Consider the following 20,769-nt stretch of genomic DNA (forward strand, 5'->3'; position numbering starts at 1 on the left):
GCCACCCAATCCATATGAACCACGCATCCCCCCTGGCATAGCTTACAACCCTTGCCTCTGGACTCTGAGGATCCAGAGGGTCTACAGCAATTTTGAAGAAAATGAGCTTCTTACAATGTTGATCAGATTCGTTTGGAAAAAAGAGAGCGTTAAGGAGGGGGGGGCTTAATGTCCTTAAAATCACTTTTGAATCTTAAAAGGGAAACACAAATTTCAACTTCTAATGAAATTGGCCTCCTCTGAGGTTTGCACGACCACCCCTTCCATAAGAACCTTATATACCACGGGACATAGCTTATAATCCTTGCACCGCGACTGGGGAGGGGATTGTGCCAGTACCTGAAGGCCTTGTTATATGATTTTTGGTTTATTTTTAGAAAAATGGCTATTTCAAAATTCCCATTTGATGCATTTTCGGAAAAGTGACGTGAGGAGGGTGGGGATGGCTAGTTATTTTTCAATTACTTTTGAAACTCTTAAACAGGGCACTAGAAATTATGATTGCCAATCGAATGAGCCCCCTCTGAAGCTCATAGACCATCCTTCCCATAAAAAAAAACTTATACGCTAATAATGTGTAGCTAGTATAACATAGGCCTTGCCCTGAGGGGCGTTGGAGGGGGTTGTCATTCTCAAAGACATAATTACTAGACCTTTTTACTATTCTGAACAAAATGACTGAGTCAAAATTTTGATGAGATGTTTTTCAGGAAATAAGGGGCTTGGAGGGCGGGCGGTTACCCACCAATGACGTCTGGCTCTTAGAAAGGGCACTAGTACTTTCAATTTCCAATCGAATAAGCTCCTAGCAGAGTTTCTAAGATAAATCCTTCTATGCGAAGTTCCTTGATCATAAGATAAGAAGAAAAAATAGATAAACAATACGTTGTGCCTACATCTCTCTTTACTTCGGCAGTACTATTGTACTGCCTATAATATCTGGTCCTTTTGAGTTTTAATTATTATAGAAATTTATTTCTACTGAATCTATTTCTTCATCGTACTATATTCTTTGGACTGTTTGGAACAAAATGGCTATCTCATAGTTTCAATCAGGTGCGTTTTTGGAAAAGAGGGCGTCGGGGGGGGGGGGGTAGTTGCCCAACTATTACTTTTAACTCTTGAAGGGGAGCTAGAACTTTCAGTGTCCAGTCAAACGAGTCTCTTCTAAAGTTTTTAAGACTACCCCTTCCATAAAAACCTTCTATGTCATCGGGGCATAACTTATTACCCTTACTTCCATTCCACATAATTAGCGGACCTTTCAAATATGCTGAACATACTATCAATCTCAAAATTTTGATTGTATGTATTTTTGGAAATGATAGAGATAGGGGGGAGGGCTGGCTGCCCTCCAATCGCTTTTATTGAATAAGCCTCTTTTGAAGTTTTTACAACAAGTCAATCTAAACAAAGTGTTTAGAAGAAAAAATAATTAAATAGATAATACATTTTGCTTACATCGCTCTTTACTTAGCGAGTGCTATTGTGTTGCCTATGATACCAAATAAATAGGATTCATTAATTTTCTGTTACCCATTTACAAGCCTGGGCTAAGTTGCCTAATTTCCAAAACGGAGGGGAAACAGTTCCTAAAGTCAAATAATCTTACTGAAAATCAAACCATCAGATTCAGATTATCAGACAACTTGTAAAGAGCAAAACACGGAATTGTGTATTTTTTGCCAGAATTAAGATCACTTATGCGTGTTTATTTGTTTTTATTTTTTGCTTGTTTGTTTTTGTTGTTATTTTCCCAGGAGCGATCTTTTTGGACAAATGATCCTAGAATATCGGGAGTGGGCTCATTAGAATACAGTGCCCTTTTCAAGTGACTACAAAGATTGAAGGGTAACCATCCCCCCTCTCAGGTGTTCCTTTTATTGGGAAGTGTGCTTAAACTTTTCACTTGGGGGGGGGGATTTTCTGATGAGGAATTTTCCACAAGGAGGATTTTTCATTACCTTACCTTAGACCTTAGATCCTCCTGTGCCGCCAGAGGCACCCAGGGCATCCGCGAAGAGCCGCCAGTCATCCTGTATGTGCGCCGCTGCCCAAACATCTTCCCACTGGGGCTGCATCGTCGTGTGGATGTTCGACAAATCCCGTTGGTAGGTGCGACGCAGCGTGTTCTTGGGTCGACCTCTCTTGCGAGTTCCCTGGGGTTGCCACTCTAGGATCTGCCTAGGGATCCTGTCTTCCTTCATACGGATCAGGTGCCCAAGGTATCGCCATCTACGTTGCCGGATGACGTCTGTGACCCTGGGCTGGCCTGAGATAGAGTGGACTATCTGGTTTGTGACGTGATCCCTCCAGTCGATTTTCAGGATCCTCCGAAGGCAGTTGTTTTCGAAGGCTAGGATCTGTCTTTCTTGTTGCTGATTCAACTTCCAGCACTCACTGCTGTAGAGAAGTGCAGAAAGGACGATGCTGTTAAATAGCCTCAATTTCAGCTTCAGGGAATACTTTTTCGATCGCCATACTGGCTTTAGTCGGTTAAAAGCTCCACTGGCTTGCCCAATCCTCTGCTGCACTTCTCGCTCACTTGATTCTGAATTCTCCACAGTATTGCCGAGGTACCTGAACTCCACGACCTGCTTGATGGTTGAATCTCCGCATTTCATGTCCAGAGGGAAATCGGTTGTTGCCATACTCTTTGTCTTCTCCGTGTGACCGAGCTAACCGAGTCCAAGTCGGCTAGCATTTTCACGGCTAGTATTAAGAAGATCCTGGAGTTTGGCCTTGTTCCTCTCCATCAAGGTAATATCGTCAGCAAAATCCAGGTCGGCTAGCTTTTTGGCTTTTCCAATTTGGACGCCAAATCCTGTACAATCACGAAGTACGTAATCAATAACGAGGACAAAGAGTAACGGTGAAAGGACACAACCCTGTTTTATGCCGGACATGATACGGAAACTTCTGGTGTTCCCATCTTGGGTCCAAACACAGCATTCTGTGTTTTCATACAATGCAACAATTAGGGACACTATTTTTTCGTGGATTCCATAGTACCGCAGGATTTTCCAAAGCAAGTCTCGGTCGATGGAGTCGAACGCTTTTTCGAAGTCCACGAAAATCAGGTACATTTTTTGTCTCCATTCATTGGACTCCTCGATTATCATTCGTAGCACATAGATGAGGTCAGTGCAGGAATGGAACGGCCGGAAGCCATGCTGTTCGTCACGCAAGTGACTATCGAGGGCTGTCTGAATGCGCCGGAGAATTTTTCATAGGGAGGGAATTTCCTGGGGGCTGAACTTTTCTTGAAAATTTTATACTGGGGGTACTTGCCAGAATTCATGTTTTAAATTCGTTTTATTCATCCTAATTTCTCTTTGCCTACTCAATTTTACGTGTAGAGATGTTAAAGGGAATTGTCCGAGGTAAATTTTCCTCGAGTTTGAGTTGCCAAAATTATAATTCCGTGGGAGGCAGGGAGGGGGGGATTTTACCGTGGAGGTGGAGTTGGATTTCCGGGCATTGTCTTAGAGACGATCAGATATTAAAAAAAAAAATTGAGTTTTTTCGGCAGAAAGTAAGAAGCATATTTAAAATTTAAAAAGGAAAGCAATTATTACGTATATGAGTGAGTTTCCCCGGTCCTCATCACCTCGCTCTATATGCTGAAGTTTGGATTTTTCTCAATTCTTCAATAACAACTTTTGAAACACAAGGACTGCTTTGATAGAACAACACGGGGCTTTTTTAAAAGTACTAAAAAGTATTGAGAGAGAGAGGTCTTGAGGAAAAGGCAAACTCCCTCAGATATGTAATGATTTCTGTTCAATTTTAGCTTTAATGCTCCGTGATATATGTTGAAAAAAAACTGTTTTTTTTTATTTAATAGTTTCAAGGAATATATTTCCCTGAATTATACATATTAAGTGACCATTAAGGGAAGGGGGGATGAAGTAAACTGAAATACTTTTCAGAATGACATATGTAAGTGTTTTAGAATTGTTAAATGGCTTGTAAAAGAAGGTAATTTTCAATTAAAGATTGAAATAAAAAGATGATGCTAATGTTCACGCATTATCTAGTGTGTTTCTTAGAAAATAAGCTCAAAACTTTACAAAAACTTTATTTTGTTATCTAACACTGCAAAACCAATATTTCATTGCTGTTTGGTAATATCTTAGTAAGTATGACAAAAAAATAAGATGGAGGCACGTGTCTAAGAATAAAACCCTGTAATTATTCATTGTATTATTTCAGTATTATTCTATTTAATTATTATGTGTATTATTTATGTGTTTTATTTAATATAATTATTTCAGTATGTAGCTCCAAAAACGTTTTGATTTTTCTTGTCTAATACTGCAAAACCAATATTTCCCTTGCTGTTTGGTAATATCTTAGTAAGTTTGACAAAAATATAAGATGGAGGCACGTGTCCAAGAATAAAACTGTAAAATGACGTCTTCCGTCCAAATGAGGCCTTTCCTAATTTTAATAATTGATTGTCCCAGTTATTATTATTATTATTTAAGAATTAACGACGCTTCTTGACTACTAAGGTCCCTGCGTCGGCCCTGCAGTGCATTTCTGCAGCGTGATTTGACCTTGGGTAATTCTCAAATTTAACAATTTTGAATTTGTATTTTGGGCCATTTTTGAAACTGATGGGCTATTATAGAGACTACAGCCTGGAAAATCGAACGCTCAGAATTCAATAGGACTGAATTCCAAGAGAAGTATTTTCGAATTCAACGTCAATATACAAAACCTAAATTGAAAAAAAAAATTATTTCTTGGTCCTAAAAGGTCAAGAGAGAGTAAATTAAAACATGAATCAAAATTTCTAATTGTCTCTTAAGTTACAAAAAGATTAGAGGGCAACTAGTCTCCCCGCCCTTTTATGGTTCTTTTTTCTACTAATGCATCCAATCGTAATTCTCTGTAGAGGCGGCTGACTTTCCATGGGGGGATTTTTCTACGAGGACAAGGGTTCCAGGGGAATTTTACAGGGACAACGAGAATCAATATATTCAAGCCAGCCACAAACCCGTTCCGGGGCCAAGCTGCTTCAAATTTTTGAAATTGGCGCTGGAATTGATTTGAAATATTGGCCCATAATTGTTTTCTGAAGTGAGAAAACGGATTCAACAGGCCACAAATTTGGGAAAATTGCTTAGGGTCATGATTTTGGAAAAGTATTTTTCATATGAATGACGTCACAAATCCTTAGAAAAGTCATGATAAGATATTTTCATCGAGTGAAGTTTGGTTCCCTGGCATTAGATGTTGCAGCTTCACGCTAAAAGACCTATTTTCAGTAGCTTATACTGATAACTTAAATATGTGTGTAATATAGATGGCATGATATTCAACAGGGGGAGCTGGCTGCACTGGATACTGTAGCTTAAGATTATACGATCCCTTTTGAGTAGCTTGGACTGATAACTTAAATATTTGTTTAATATAGATAACATGATACTGTTTGGTTCTATTCAAAGATGGGAGCTGGCTGCAACAGATATTGGAGCTTCAGACTGAAAGATCCCTTTTGTGTAACTTTTACTGATAACTTAAATATTCGTTTAATATAGATAACATGATACTGTTGGGTTCTATTCAAAGATGGGAGCTTCTTAAAGTGCTTGACCTTCATATTGGTAGAGAACGTCGCTTACAAGTAGCTGCTCAATGGCAAGAGGAAGCAAGGACCAGGTAAGAAAATTGTTCGAAACAGTCTGTTTGTGTGTATATATTTCTGTATTTATCAAACTTCTGCGTATGCCATGACATCAAGAAGTTCACATTGTTTGCGGCTAGAAGACAAGCGACAATTAGAATCAATTTACATAAGCTTGCTGCGTAGTCATGCCATGCCTCTCGGTACTATATATATATATATATATATATATATATATATATATATATATATATATCTATTTCTGAAAATTGTTGTCCTAGAATTTTTCTTGCGTAAAAAAAAGATTTTGTATATGTCAGAAGTTTGAGAAAATTGGCTAAGAGTCTTGATTTTAGAAAAAAAAGATAATGAAGTCGTATATATTACCACATTTCAAGAGCAAATAGACGTCATATTTGCCTCTGTAGTCAATTTACAAAAAAAATCGTTTTAAACAGTTTGATAATGCCAAGAGGACAAATGAACAACCAAGACTGTCAAATTTGAGATAATCAAATGAAGCCCCATCTGAGCAGCTAAAGTAGACTATTAAACAAGTTTCTAGAGAAATAAAAGCGATAACGAACAAGCAAGTATCAGAACGTGTCAAAAAGGAGTAAGAATAAAGAATGGTGTTGTCAGAAGACAAGTGACAGCGAAAATAAAAACGATTCAAAAATGAAAGGGAAGAAGAAAGAAATATTATGTTAGAAGAACAGCGTCATCACAATCTTCAACGCCAACAAAATGTGGCTGAAAACCAGAAAAAAACCTACAAAGATGTCACTAACAACGAAACTGTTGATAACAAGTCATTGGGATCCTTCAACGTTTATGTATTCCTTGGGGAGCCCTCTGTTTTCCTGAGGAAAGAGTATCAAATAGAATAAAAGTAGCAGTGAGAATTACAAGCAATCACTAAACGAAACTGACTCATTTGGAGGTTTCTCATTACAACAAGAATCAATATATACAAGCCTGCCACATACCGATTGCCGTAGTCTGGCTTTGAAATTGGCTGCATAGTTTTTTTTTTCTTAACTGGTAAATTGATATTTCTGGCTATTAAAATGATCTAAAAAGGTCACAACTTTAAGGAAGAATGTGTATTTTCCCATGCTGGTTGTATCAAACCTATGGTGACGCCACGACATCAAGAAGACCGCATTGTCTTTGGCTACAATATAAGTGACATTGAGAATCTATATAGACAAGCCTGTTGTTTCGCCATGATGGGACCTGGCCTCGAAGTCGGCTACAAAGTTTCTTTTTTCTTCTTACAAGTGACAAATTGACATTTCTGGCCACAAAAACGATCTAAATAGGTCACAACATTAAGAAATAATTCTTATTTTTCTCAAGGTGGTTGTAGAAGACCTGTGGTGACGTCATGACGTCAATAAAAGGCTCAAACTGTATGCAATTAGAAGACAAGTGACAATGAAAATCCCCGTATAGAGGCCTACCCCGTGCCGAGAGCTGGCGACCAGCGGCGAAGGAGCCCGGTTCCTATTACTATATATACATACATGCATCTATTACCGTGAATGTTCGAAATCTGCTGAATGCCAACATTCACTCATAAATGTAAACAAACACATAGTCGCTTTGGGTATGTCCGAAATATTGGTTAAACGTCCTTATTTCTGACTTTCACCTAAGAATTTTGACATTCACCATGCACTGATGGTGAATTTGGCATTTCTGGGGTTTAAATTTCTTCTCTGTAATTCAGTCACGATACATTTTTCACCGCTCTTTCTGGGAGGAATGACTTGAACGTAAAACTCAGCGTACTTTCTCGGTAAAGGAAACAAAACAACTCTGGCGAATTTATTGCTGGCATGCAAAGTATCTCCTCTACCTTTCACCTTGAGCGAATAATTATTTAGCCAATAGAAGATACTGCGTCATTCGACCATATATGAAACAGTATGCAACACGAAAAATGTGGCTCAATCCCGGTGTCTAGGGCTATAATGAGAGAAAGGTTGAGATGGCCTGGGCACTTTCTGTGGATGAAGGATGACAGATTTCCAAAGATTATTGATTTGTGGCTAACCGTCAAGGGCTAAATAGAAATCAGTTCGGCCGCGCTTGGTGTGGGAGGATGTCATAAAAAAAGATTTAAGGCAAATGTGAACTTCCTTGGAGGGTGTGAAGAGGAAGGCTTTGAATAGATTGAGACGGAGGAGGAGGCTGCGTAGCTGGGCTGGGCTGAGGCAGCTTGCTATTGTGGTGAGTTATGAGTAGAAATATCATAATGAACTTAAAACTCACCATCCCTGTTTGGTTGTAAATCTATCAGATCAATTCGTCATCTTGAGTTTAAATCCGAACTAATGACTGGCTTCACAACAATACCTCTCTTAGGTGCACTTTGTTTCATTTGTCAATGTTTGCATAAATTCAAATACAACATTACAACTTCACATGGAATCTTTTTATATATTTTCTTGCAACTCTTTAACCATACGTATTCTTCCTCTGTGGCCTATTCTGTTATGAGCTAAATAAAGCATATTGGACAATTCATCGTTGGTAACATAGTACCGTATGATGACCCAAAACACGCAAATTTACATTAATTATGAATGATTTACTACAGCGTGATTTCAAAACGCGTTTTTCAACTTTTGGCTAGTATGAAATGTGGTTGGCCTTTTACTAGGCTACAGCTGTATCTGCAACCACAGTACTTATTTAAAAATGTCAGGTATATTTTTTGTTTCTGATCAAAGAGTAGAATTGTTGCTGAAAAGCTATATATATTTTTGTATTGCAACCATTAATCATATTACCTAAAATGCCACTTTTTAACCTTCGATTTGACACCATTTTAGAAGTTAAGGGCTATTTTATTTCTTAGTATTGGGTATGATTGTCTCTTACAAGTTGCCACTATCACTTCAACCTTGATGACTCGTGGAAAAAAGATTATCCAACCACCTAAACTATCAAACGTAGTAAGTCCAAGAGAGTGACTGGAACAGCTTAAATTCACAATGGGCGAAAATGAACAGTCTTGACCATCAACTGAGACTAGACCAATACGGGCAACTAAGGCGAAAGGTTTTGAAAAATTGTCTCAAGTAATAAAATTCAAAATCATGAAGAAAGAAAAATTCGGCTAGAAGACTTAAAACAACGAAGATCAAAATGAAAGTGAAGAACAAGGACACTCGCTGTTAGACCACAAGTAATAACGAATCTTGGAATGCGTCGAAAATAAAAGTAAAAAAGAACAATTTGTAAAAGGCAGCTAGAATTAGAACGAGTCAAAAATGAGAGTGAAGATAAAAAAAAAATACTAGGTTAAAAGAACAACGTCGTCAAAATCTTCATCTCCGAAAGGCTGTGGCACAATGCCCATTACGTACCTATAACGATGCCTTAAACTACGCAAATAATCTACAAGTCATTGGGACCCTTCGACTTTGAACTTATTCAGTGTGGAACCCTCTATTTTCACGAGGAAAGAATAGCAAGCAAAGATTATTCATTTAGAGATGGTTGAATTACATTGCCAGCTCCAAAAGTCCAAAATGAATTGGTTTATATTTTTTAGGACGCCACCCGCTCTTTAAAGGGTTTCACACACGATTCCAAAACTTGAGCTTATGTTTCGCTCCATTTTTATGAGGAAAAGTAGCAGAAAAAAGGTAGCACTTTGAAGATTGCTCCTTGCATGACTACATTCGATTGTCGCCTCCACAATGTCCAAATGAATTGGGCTGCCTTTTCAAGGAAGCCATTGGCTCTCTAAAGAGCCAGTGACGTTGACGAACCAATTCAAAACTTTAACCCAGGTTTTGCTCTAGCTTCATCAAGTATAAACAATTATCAAATTATCAATAATCTTAATGTTTTAGTTTTAAAGTAGCTTGAAAAATTTATCACAAAATCAATTTAGTGGCACGTTCATCAGAAAACCATTGGAGGTGATTTTGAGCCACCTTCATGTGCCCAAGTAAATTTTTTTATACCCCAATGATCCTGTCGAAGAATGCTGCGCACGTCCTTTATATTATGGGATCTCATATAACCTAGTAGATCACTTAGAATAAATATTGCGAGACACAAACAACTATGCCAAAAGTTACATGAAAACGCAAGAGGTAGAGGATGATGTAAATAAACGTGGTGCCTCACTGAAGCAACAGCCTCCAAACGCACAGCTCGTTTCCCTGTGATATATGGTATCGATTATAGACTATTCTACCCTCCTGAATTTAATGAAGCGCGAGCTTTGCTAATGCTTAATGCCCAGAGTTTTCAGTCAGATGAAATGGTTGTAAGACAATTGGGTTAAAATGTTGTCGAATTAAGACATACCATCGTGTAGATTCCTTTTTTGAGCACTGAGGACGATTTGGCGGAGGTCCTTGTCGAAATATTTGCTTAATTTTCATCTTCATATTTTGTTACTGGCTGACAAACCCCCCGTTTTTTCACCTATTTTACTTTCCTCTTTTCATTTATTATTTCCTTTCTCGTTTTTATAAACCTACCCATTGTTTTATTTACTGGAGGGTCAAGATGAACAGAGGATATGTCACTTCAAACACCTTATGCAAGTCGTCCAGATTATGCAAGTCGCGGCTTGAATTAACTAGGTATCGTATCGCTTTGTGACCTCTACAGGCCAAAAGCCTTTCTCTGCAAGCTCTAACACCCTTCATGCATTGGATTGGTTTTGATGCTATTATTTTCGGTGGAAGATTTTTTCAACAATATCTTGTCGATCTTTGTCGATATCTTTGTCGATATTTATATTAAGCGTGATTGCATTCAATGGATAAATTGAGCCAAAAAACTATTCTGGCCAAAAATTACATGACTTAGCTTCGAAACAGAATACAGTCGTCGGAGAAAGAGAAATACTACCGTCAACATTTATCGGATCAACAGACTACTTTACTGAACATTTCGAAGATGTTTTGGCTATTGTTTATCGTCTTCGACCCCCAGATCCCTTTATAACTATGGTTTGCAATCCTGACCAAGATAAAAGAAGCAGCACTCATTATATCTGATGATAATAAATTTGTCCCAGAAGTGTCCATTTAAGATCGTTTCAGACTCATTTTTCGAACTATGAAATTGAAATCTGAGTAAATAACCAATGATATTGATAAAACGCAGATATCTAGAAATGAGACAGCATATATGTATATGATTGAATTTGAAAAATGTTTACTACCACACATGTATTTTCAATTGGTCATTTGTCCTTTTGAACGAATCGACAAACCAGTCGAAACTGATGATCTTATTTTTGTTGAGCTGCCAAATTTTGACAATTCTTTACTAAAAGAATGAGTCTTAAGGTGGATGACTCATAATACTGTTTGGGCTTTAAAACCAAATGCGAGTTGTATGATCAACAGTTTTCAATACAATAAAATTCAGTCACATTTCTAGCGGGTGATGAAAAACCAAAGTATTGGCATCGCTTTGATCCTAAATTATACGAAGTGGACAATTTTTACCTGACGTGCTGTTTATCAAAGAGACCTCAATAATCACTGAGTTACTGGTCTCGTCACCATATATGCTCAAAAATTTTCAATGTTACAAAAATGTTGAACATGTTGCAAAATAGGTCCGGTAAAGTATTTATATAACATGATTGCTCTGGAATAAGGATTGTGGATAGTCAATGGCATTTTATTTACAATGAGGCAGACACCTATATAAAAAATCTCTGCATTAAACCAACTGAAACATGCGGGCGACTATTTAGTAACGATATAAAAAAAAGTCATGTCTTTATGCCTTTAAATATTCATTTACTTAAGCAATACCTAATTCAAGATACCAGTCAAGCCCAAGAAGATTTGATAGAAATTGTTTAACCTGGCTGAATGTTGGAAGTGCATTTTGATACAAAAAGGCGTTGAAAAAAAAAGAAATAACCAGAATTTTCTTTATTATTGGGAATATTTAAATACATATATGAGTAGAATAGAAATGGTATGGAATTTAAATATTAAGCCCGAATATTTAAGAAGAAGAAGAAGAAGAAGTTTATTCAATACAATGCAATACAATACAAAATACAACTCAAAATGGAATTACAATACACTTATTCCCCCTCGAAAGGCTCCATGGTGAGGGATACAAGGGGGATAGAAAAAGAAGTACATGGGTACGACGAGTCCATGGATTTTGTGTCGTGGGTTGAATTCACAACATAAGTTTTGTAGCTCATCCAGGGTACTTCTATTTGCGAGTCAGTGACTCGCACACTGACTACAGGGAAAAAAAATCAGGACACTTAAGTTCACATTTCTCGAGTTACACTTGACCCCCTATAAAAGTCAACTTGAGTGTACTGTTCAACGACACCGATTTCCATTTTGACCTGCATTTGCAATGACAATGCATTCAGTCACAAGGCCAAATTTTAAAATTTCTTCACGTCGGCCTGCGTACTCCTATTTTTAACCATGGTTTGTTGTACGTGGCGTGTTCTCGTGATAAGAAACAATGTAAATTATAAGTTCTGCAGCCACAGTAAAATGAACGACAAACATATAATGCAATGTGGAAGAAAGTAACCAAAACATCTTACTGATAAAAATTTTCTACAATCAGTGATAATTGATTTAGTTTACTTGGTATTGAAGCCAACTGAGTGCTAGTTTAACTGCTAGCAAAGGTTATACTCGGCCTGTTCTATTTTCTCGATCTCTTCATTGACAATTTCTGTTCCTCGGAACTTTTTTATTTTCAACTGCAAAGGTTTCATAAGTAATCTCCAGATCTACAGATTTGATTTTGATTCCATGTCCAAAAAAAACGGTCCTTTTTTGTAGATTCTCATAATTCATTGTCGTGGTATTTTCAAATTTATTATTTTTCATAGTTATCATGATTTTTTTTTCAGGGTGCGAAGTGAATTAAGCTACATTTTTGGGAATGAAAATGGTGCTTCATTATCACCACCTCCTCACTACTTATCCATTTCTCCACCTCCATCTCCTTTTACTCTATCTAAACCAAAGTCATCAGTGAAAACAGTGGGTAATAATCAAAATTCAAACCCTGAAAAATCCAAACACGAAGAGAATGAAATAACAAAAGCCGACGATGACACGTCAGTTCGCGTTCGTCGTTTATCTAGATTTGAGGTTATACCTGCTGCACTAGATGATATGCCTTCTGCTGCTCATACCCGGGTTGAAAGCCCTTCAGATAGGCCCTCCTTAAGTGGAATGGCATCACAAGCTCCGTCATTTGATTTGCGGGTCTTATTTGGCACCCCTGTTCCTGAAGCTGATAGAGCGGTAGGCGCTTTGCGTTTTGTCATTAAGGGTCATCTAAAGTGTTGTTAGTGTATTTATAAGGCTTTCATTCTTATTTCTCACGGCAATTAGAGTTCAAGCTATCAAAATTTATGTTTTGAGTTTTCCAATTCGTGCAGTCGCACTAAAAATTGGTAATAGTCCATTCATATTGATGGTTAAAATAGGCATTTCAGGATTTTGACTGAAATACTGTCATTTTTAATTGCTAGGAATATTACCAGAAGCCACCTTGGTTCCTGAATATAATATCCAGTCTCGCTTTTAATGTAGTATGTATTAGGGTGCATTAGAACCCCTACGACCACTGAAAATATTTTTCTGTTCAGGATGAAAGATTACATTGTCTTGCTTACCGGCACAAAGGTAGAGATGCCGCTGGGGTAGAGGGTGTATCATGAGTCTTATCATAGTATTTCCCAGGGAAGGTGAATATTTTCAGATAATTCCTTGAGATTAAATGTAATATTTGAATGAGATTTCAATTTTGCACAGAAGTGCTTGAAAAAAAACTCCCCTAGTGTATATTCCTTACAAAGTAAACCATAATTGTTTGGGGGATCCTTCAAGAGAGTTGCGGAATAGTAAACTTTTGGTGGGAGAGTTGATTTTTTGCGGGAGTGTTTCATACACGGGGTCAGGATTTCTAGTAAAATTTGAAAAACGGTTAAGCGAAGAGTGAATCTGGGGGATTGGGGGGGGGGGGGGGTTATCTACAGAGAATTATCCGTGGTAAAATTTTCTAAGGAAAGAACTGTTCGTGAGGGGAATTTTCTACTCTTTCAATGCTTCTTCTTACTTTCAGTAAAAAATACTTGTTTATCTTTGTTGGTTTGTGTTTGAAGATCAGAGCGTCCTTTGCATTCATTCCTAATATAATTTTTCTGTATGTGTACACTCTTATCATTTTTATTTATGTCCTAATGGCACAAAAACATTGTATATTGCCAAATATAGCGATTTTTTTTTATTCTGTGAGGTCCTAGTACCAAAACTAAACATTTTCATTCATATTTTTCTTTGTTTGCCCAAATGCAAACTACCTTTCCAAATTGATGTTCTGCTCAATTTGTGAAGGTAGATTAATTTTTTAAAGCCTAGTGTATTCATAACTATTACGTACATTAATAATAAAAAAGCTCACACAAATAAAATGGAGCATTCTGCTCTCCGAGTTTTATACAGACACTAAATCCAACCAAAATCTTGAGTTCAAAATCTATTAGCTATATTTACCATTTTTTTTCTTTTGAAAGGTTCAGAGAAAATATTTACAAAACATTCGTCTTATGTGTTTGTGGAATTTTACTGTTGGTAAATAGCCAAAAAATTATTATTCTTGTTAGGATTTTGCAATTACACTTGTTAAGTAAGTGAGAAGTTTATTTACTTCCTTGTTTTATTCTTTCATCTGCATTATCAAACCATTTTTACTGTACTTATTAAATGCAATTAACTTAATTTTTATTGTTCTGTAGAAATTAATCCAGCTTAATTGTTATTTTAATTTTTAGAGCAGTCCACTTGCATTCAGCCGGGGATCAAGTCCCAGAAAATCGATCTTGAAAAGAACAATGTCGACCAGTGTTCCACCTGGACACTCTCTACCTGCATCTTTACCAATCACACCTTATCAAACTTTCACTGGGGATGACTATAGGTCAGTTTTTTCTTTTTTCTACTTTTAGGTTTTACTGCAGCAGAACTTTCACTCCTTCAAATTTGTCATTGTTGCAAGGAGGGGTGAAGTACTTGTAACCCCTCCTGCCATTCTTATATTTTGAAAAATGAGGTTTGGGGTGAATTGCCTTATTTGGTAGTTTCTTTTGAAAAATTGATTTAAAAAGCAAATTTTTCTGCCCCTTCTTGATATTGACAAGTTAATGTCCCCCTCCCCTCTCTGGAATTTGTGAATTCAAGGTGCTGATATAATGTATTAAAGGTATTTATTCTTTGGGAAAAACTAATGTTTTTCCTGCTTTTAGTACATTGGACAAATAACCACTTGAATTAGACCTTGACTCTACCCACTCATTCAATTTCCTTGGACAAACAGTACAGCACAGTTAGCCAAATAGAAAGATCCATAGACATGTAACATTAAAGTTTGTAAATATAAGGAATGGTAAACTCAACCTTAAGAACCCCTCACATTCCCAAGTGATCACCATCATTCAGGGCTCATGAGAGAAATACACACTAGCCTTTATGGGCTTCTGTGCTCTAGACTCCTCACCTAGGATACCGAGGCACCATGATATACCATATAATAGTACCATGATAGCACCATATAATACCGAGGCACCATGATATACCATATAATAGTACCATGAAAGCACCATATAATACCGAGGCACCATGATATACCATATGATAGTACCATGATAGCACCATATAATACCGAGGCACCATGATGCACTTACCATGGGTTTTTGAATATAGTGTAGATGAAACTTGTGAAAAACATGCATATTTGTAAAATCGTTTGAAATTACTTGCAAAAGGAGAGTACATGTATAATTGACGGGAGAAAACTAGTGAGGTGGTTCACTTTTTAGAACAAATCTAAAAAGAACCAATTTTTTGAACAAATCTCAAAATTTGTTCAAGAAACAAAAGGTGGCTTCAAGAAAAATTGGTTGTTGGAACATCAAGGTAAATATTAACAGCCTTTCAAGCTGGTATAGATACAAGTCGCCAATTCAAATAAGAAAAATAAAGAGCAATTGTAAAAATAATATCCATTAGTATTATTTGACAACTTTTTTTGCGTTTGCTTAAAAATATATTATGTTGAATACTAACATTTTAAATTGTCTAGCTGTTTTAATCGCGGAAAAACCTCATAAAACCAGTTTACAGCTTGAAATTGGGTTACAATTTAACATAAATTTTTAATAAAATTCATATAATTACAGCATATTCTTGTATACCTAAATAATTGTGGGTAAAAAAATGAGTAGGTGATATATGAATGTTAAATTATGGTAAAGGGGAATTAATTACTTCCAAATCAAAATCATCCTCCTTATCATATATTTCACAAACTAACTTATGATTTTAAAAAATATTACTATTTAAGTTCAAAAAGTGTTCGTCTAGGTCTAGACAATTACTCAGAGGTGCCATTTGGGGGGGGGGGGTCAGGGGTGGGCAAATGCCCACCCCAGATTTTTCAGGGGGCCCAAGCTTCCACCACAAAGGGCCCTTTGCCGGCCATAATAATTTATTATGTCCAACATAATCCATTCTATCCAATTGATTTGAAATTACTGCACGCCTATTACTTTCACCGACGTATTGTTTACTTAAATAAGAAAGTTTCTCGCTGAGGATGGCCAGCCTTTAGTCTGGTCGAATTTCCCACTTTCAGTTTAATCACTTAACCTCTTTGATTATGATTTTTGATGTTATAATTAATCTTAGAGGTCAGTGTGGTTGAGTTCCACATTGGGTTATTTTTTCTTATGTGAAAGTTGGGGGGGGGGGCAAAATGGAGTTCATGCCCACCCCAAGATTTGGCCCAAATGGCGCCTCTGCAATTACTATGACTAGCTTTTAGAATCAACTCGAAGGGATAACTATTTTTTGAAGTATCAATAAATTTATCAAAGTAGAAAGTATGGTCTTAGATTTTTGATACTGCAGTTTGAAGACAGTCCAAATTAAATTTTAATTGAGACTTGAACTGAATAGAAATTAAGATTGCAAATTTAAAGTGTCTCAAAATAGAATCTTTACTTGGTAAGAAATTTCTCAAATAGATATTACTTTTTTTTAACTTTGCTATTGGAAAAATTCATTTAAGAAAAATTTATTGTGTACGAAATTAATAAAACTATTTAAAGTTTTCTCCTTGATGTTCTGTTGTTCCAAAAGTTTGAGAGGGTTCAAAAAGAAAATTGTTTGATATTCTTGTATTACAAAGTATAAAAGCCTTTCTTAAATTTGACCAACAGACTGAAAAAACAATCTCTTCTTATTTTCAGCCCAGTTTCACTGTTTGGTCGAGTGTACTTTTTCAACTTTAAATCAAACGGAAGGAAACACATTATTCGGCCATAAGATAACCTGTTCTTCTTCGTCAAATGACTTACATGAAATCCAGTTCATAAAATAAATATAAAATCCTATCTTAACCTAGTTTTAGTGGTTTCTAAAGTCAGCTTTAACGTGATAGGACGTAAAAACGTTGAAACGTGATAGGTCAAATTGTGATTTTGAAGACGCACGAAATGCAAAAATTTTCAGCTTTCACTGAAACAAAAAAGAGCCAAATATTCTTGAAGATGTGGTTTTGAAGACGCACGAAATGCAAAAATTTTCAGCTTTCACTGAAACAAAAAAGAGCCAAATATTCTTGAAGATGTGATTTTGAAGACGCACGAAATGCAAAAATTTGCAGCTTTCACTGAAACAAAAAAGAGCCAAATATTCTTGAAGATGTGATTTTGAAGACGCACGAAATGCAAAAATTTTCAGCTTTCACTGAAACAAAAATGAGCCAAATATTCTTGAAGATGTGGTTTTGAAGACGCACGGAACGCAAAGATTTTCAACTTCCACTGAAACAAAAAAGAGCCAAATATTCTTGAAGATCATCTTAAAAGGCGATTTAAAATCTCACCCACAACCAAAAATGGACCTATCTCAAAACTTAGTTTAGTTTTTCAAATAACTAAATTCCAGGTTTTTGTTAAGATGTACAGTGAATGTAGTTGTGAACAGCAACTTCTAATCGAAAACAGATACAGATAAGCTATTGGACAATGTGATAATCCTGTTTCTGTCCAACAACTTGAAATCTGGTTTGAGAAGCCAAGTTGAGCTTATGTCGAACCTAGTTTTGGTCATTATCGGTATCTGCTATTTAATATCCCATTCTAGTAACCCGAAAATTACCAGGTATTTTTTCATAGCAGCGATAATACTTGATGCTACGTTGGTGCTAAAGTTAAGGATATATGCAACTAATCAGTTAAAATCTTTCAGGGCCCGTAGTCCTTTTGAGACCATTTTTCGTCGATCAAATGCTTCACTGACTTCGCATGATATGAAGAGCTTTTTCCCAATTAAGAAAGTTACGCTGGTAAGATCATTTTTTTTTTGGGGGGGTGGACTAAATTCTTTCAGATGCTTAGGAAAGATTTGTCATGATTATTACTTATTTTGTATGTTATTCATAAATTGTAAGATCTAAATGCAGTATTCTAGCTTGAGAGAGAGAGAGAGATAGCAGAATTTTGTGAAATTTAAACCAATCTTTGGTGTAAAAAGAACTTAAGGGAGTTTGGGAGCTTTTTAAGGAAGATTTCAAGGGAGCTTTTTAAGGGAGTTTTTTACTAATTAAGAAAGTTACTGTGGTTACATTTTGTTTTTTTGGTGGTGGTAGGGCTTTATTCTTGCAGATGCTTAGGAAAGGTTTGTCATGATTATTACTTATTTGATATATTTTTCATAAATTGTAAGATCTAAATGTGGTATTCTGGCTTGAGAGAGAGAGCAGATTTTGTGAAATTTAAACCAATCTTTTGTGCAAAAAGAACTTAAGGGAGTCTTCTTTATTATGAATTAGCCAGAAAAAAGAATCATCAATTCATTGTTTCTTTTAATTTACAAAACGTGTTAAGATATAGATTATCCTGATATTATCTGAGGTTAACAAAAATAATATTTTATTCTATACGATTAGATTAATATTGATTTGAAAACGTACAAATAATAGACACTGACATGCTTCTACAATGAAAAAACTTAAACAATTTTAAGGTCACTAAGGTACTAGCCTATATTTGAACAAAGATGACCCAATTCTCCAAGATTTTCAAATTTTGTAGAGATAGAAGGGTGGTTATACTTTATTAAATGATAAGTGTACAGGTGTAAAACGTATGTTCGCCTGTCTTTATTAATATTTTAAGCAGATTCGATTTTACTGTATATCTTTATTACTTCGGTGCTCCACAACAATCCGCGTTTAAGAATATGAATAGTTAAGAATAATAATTGTAAATATATTAAGTTTTTTAATGAATGACGAAGAATCAATATTAGATTGAGTGTAAATACTTCAAGCGTATCGTTTGTAGCAGTGTGTTTACACCGTTTAATTTATACGTCTTTTTTCAAATATTTACGTTTAAAATATTTTGTTTTTCGTTTGAATGTTTGAAATAAGTTTGTTTTTCGCATAAATTAAGACGACAAATATTGTTTAAATTTCTAAAAATCTTTAGGGTTATAGACAAATATACATGTCTATTTTCTGATTTTATTAATGATATTGACGAGTATTTTAAAAATAAAAATGTTTTCACTGTATGTTCAGTTTCCCTGAAAGTGTTTTGTGTATAAGTTGCAAGCGATATAACTTATGACAATATAAAAACGATATAAACGATATAATTGTTGGCAAAATTGGGTCTGGGTTTTCAGAAGATGCTAGAGAGTTTGTATAGTTATTTGAGGAGTTTTATTTTCGAAAGAAAGAGGTGAAAGTTGTTAAAGCTTTTGTTTATTTAAGACATATGTTGGTACTTTTATGACAGACGCCCTACCTAATGTTTTTCTTATATGTTTCTCTGACGCTCAATCCTAACGAAACATACCAAAGTAAGATAAAAATATAATACTATAGAAGCAAATTTTAGCACTTCGACATGGCAATAAGAATAGTGCCGATTTTATGTACGTCTAGAAATATTTTTAAGCGTATCCAGGCTATCTTTTGAAATCGACCTAGTAAAGGACGATCTAGGGTAATCCAAAATAATAATAATATATAATAATATAATAATATAATATAATAATAATAGTAATAATAATAATAATAATATTATTATTCACTGAAACCCTCACAAGGTTATGAATAAAAGTACAATTGCCTTTTTTTTTTATTTCTTGTTGTTATAGCCAAAGGCAAGAGTAATTGATATGTCTCCAGAAGAGCAAGCTTTGTGGGAGGAAGCAGAAATGGAGAAGCCGGTGGATTTAACCAAGTGTCATATAGACCCTGCCCCATTTCAATTAGTTGAAAGGACGTCTCTGCTTAAAGTACATGCCCTTTTTAGCATGGTGGGGGTTAACCATGCTTATGTAACTGCAATTGGTCGGCTCGTAGGAGTCGTAGCTCTACCTGAGGTAATTATTGCTAATTTTCATTCAATTTTCACATCTAAGGCCTTTCATAGCGTTGAACATTAATCATTAAGAACACATAAGCATTCAGTTGCACGTATATCTCAAAATGAGATCAAGTTGTAATTTAGAAGAACTACCGAATGAAATGCTTGACGTTGACTTTGGATGCAATAACACCCTAATTCTCCCAAAACACCTATAGTTCTGTGTCATACCCCATTATTTTCCCCCTATTCTATCAAACCTGCCTAAATCTATTGCTGAAGTCCGTTTATTTAAGCGATTCCATCAAATTTATCGGACAATTTCATTGGATGCAAATATAAATCCTCTCTTAACTTCATAAGTCTTCACACAACCTCACATAACTCAGCAAATTCTTCTGTGCCTCTAATCAGTACCCCTTTTCAAATCGCAAAACAATCTGATTATAGGCAGCTCTAGTTTAAAACTTTTTTATCCTTAATTGACTCCTAATCAAATCTTTTTTTTTTGTTTCTTAATCTCGTGTTAATATAACCTTTGGAAGTAAGGCTGTTCACCTGCTTGATTTCCCGTCATCCACTATCACTTCTTCGCCCCATAGAGAAGGAAATTTTTCTGACCCAAACAAGGTTCATATAGGACATGCAAGTGACCTGCATATTCTAGGTCTCGAAAATTTTGTCTGTTTGTCTTCTATGC

The 20,769-nt window shown here is 35.8% G+C and overlaps 1 protein-coding gene across 2 annotated transcripts in view; it reads left to right on the forward strand.

Annotated features, from left to right (window-relative positions):
• Nucleotides 1–20,769, forward strand: part of LOC136027028 (chloride channel protein 2-like) — a 124,309-nt gene that overhangs the window by 93,328 nt on the left and 10,212 nt on the right. For both annotated transcript variants that reach the window (XM_065703942.1, XM_065703943.1), the window contains exons 14-18: nucleotides 5,550–5,670; nucleotides 12,528–12,927; nucleotides 14,460–14,605; nucleotides 17,938–18,034; nucleotides 19,858–20,085. In XM_065703942.1, coding sequence (XP_065560014.1) covers nucleotides 5,550–5,670; nucleotides 12,528–12,927; nucleotides 14,460–14,605; nucleotides 17,938–18,034; nucleotides 19,858–20,085 — 992 coding nt within the window. The remainder of the gene's footprint in view (nucleotides 1–5,549; nucleotides 5,671–12,527; nucleotides 12,928–14,459; nucleotides 14,606–17,937; nucleotides 18,035–19,857; nucleotides 20,086–20,769) is intronic.

This window comes from Artemia franciscana, chromosome 5 (assembly GCF_032884065.1).
Source record: "Artemia franciscana chromosome 5, ASM3288406v1, whole genome shotgun sequence".
NCBI lineage: Eukaryota > Metazoa > Arthropoda > Branchiopoda > Anostraca > Artemiidae > Artemia > Artemia franciscana.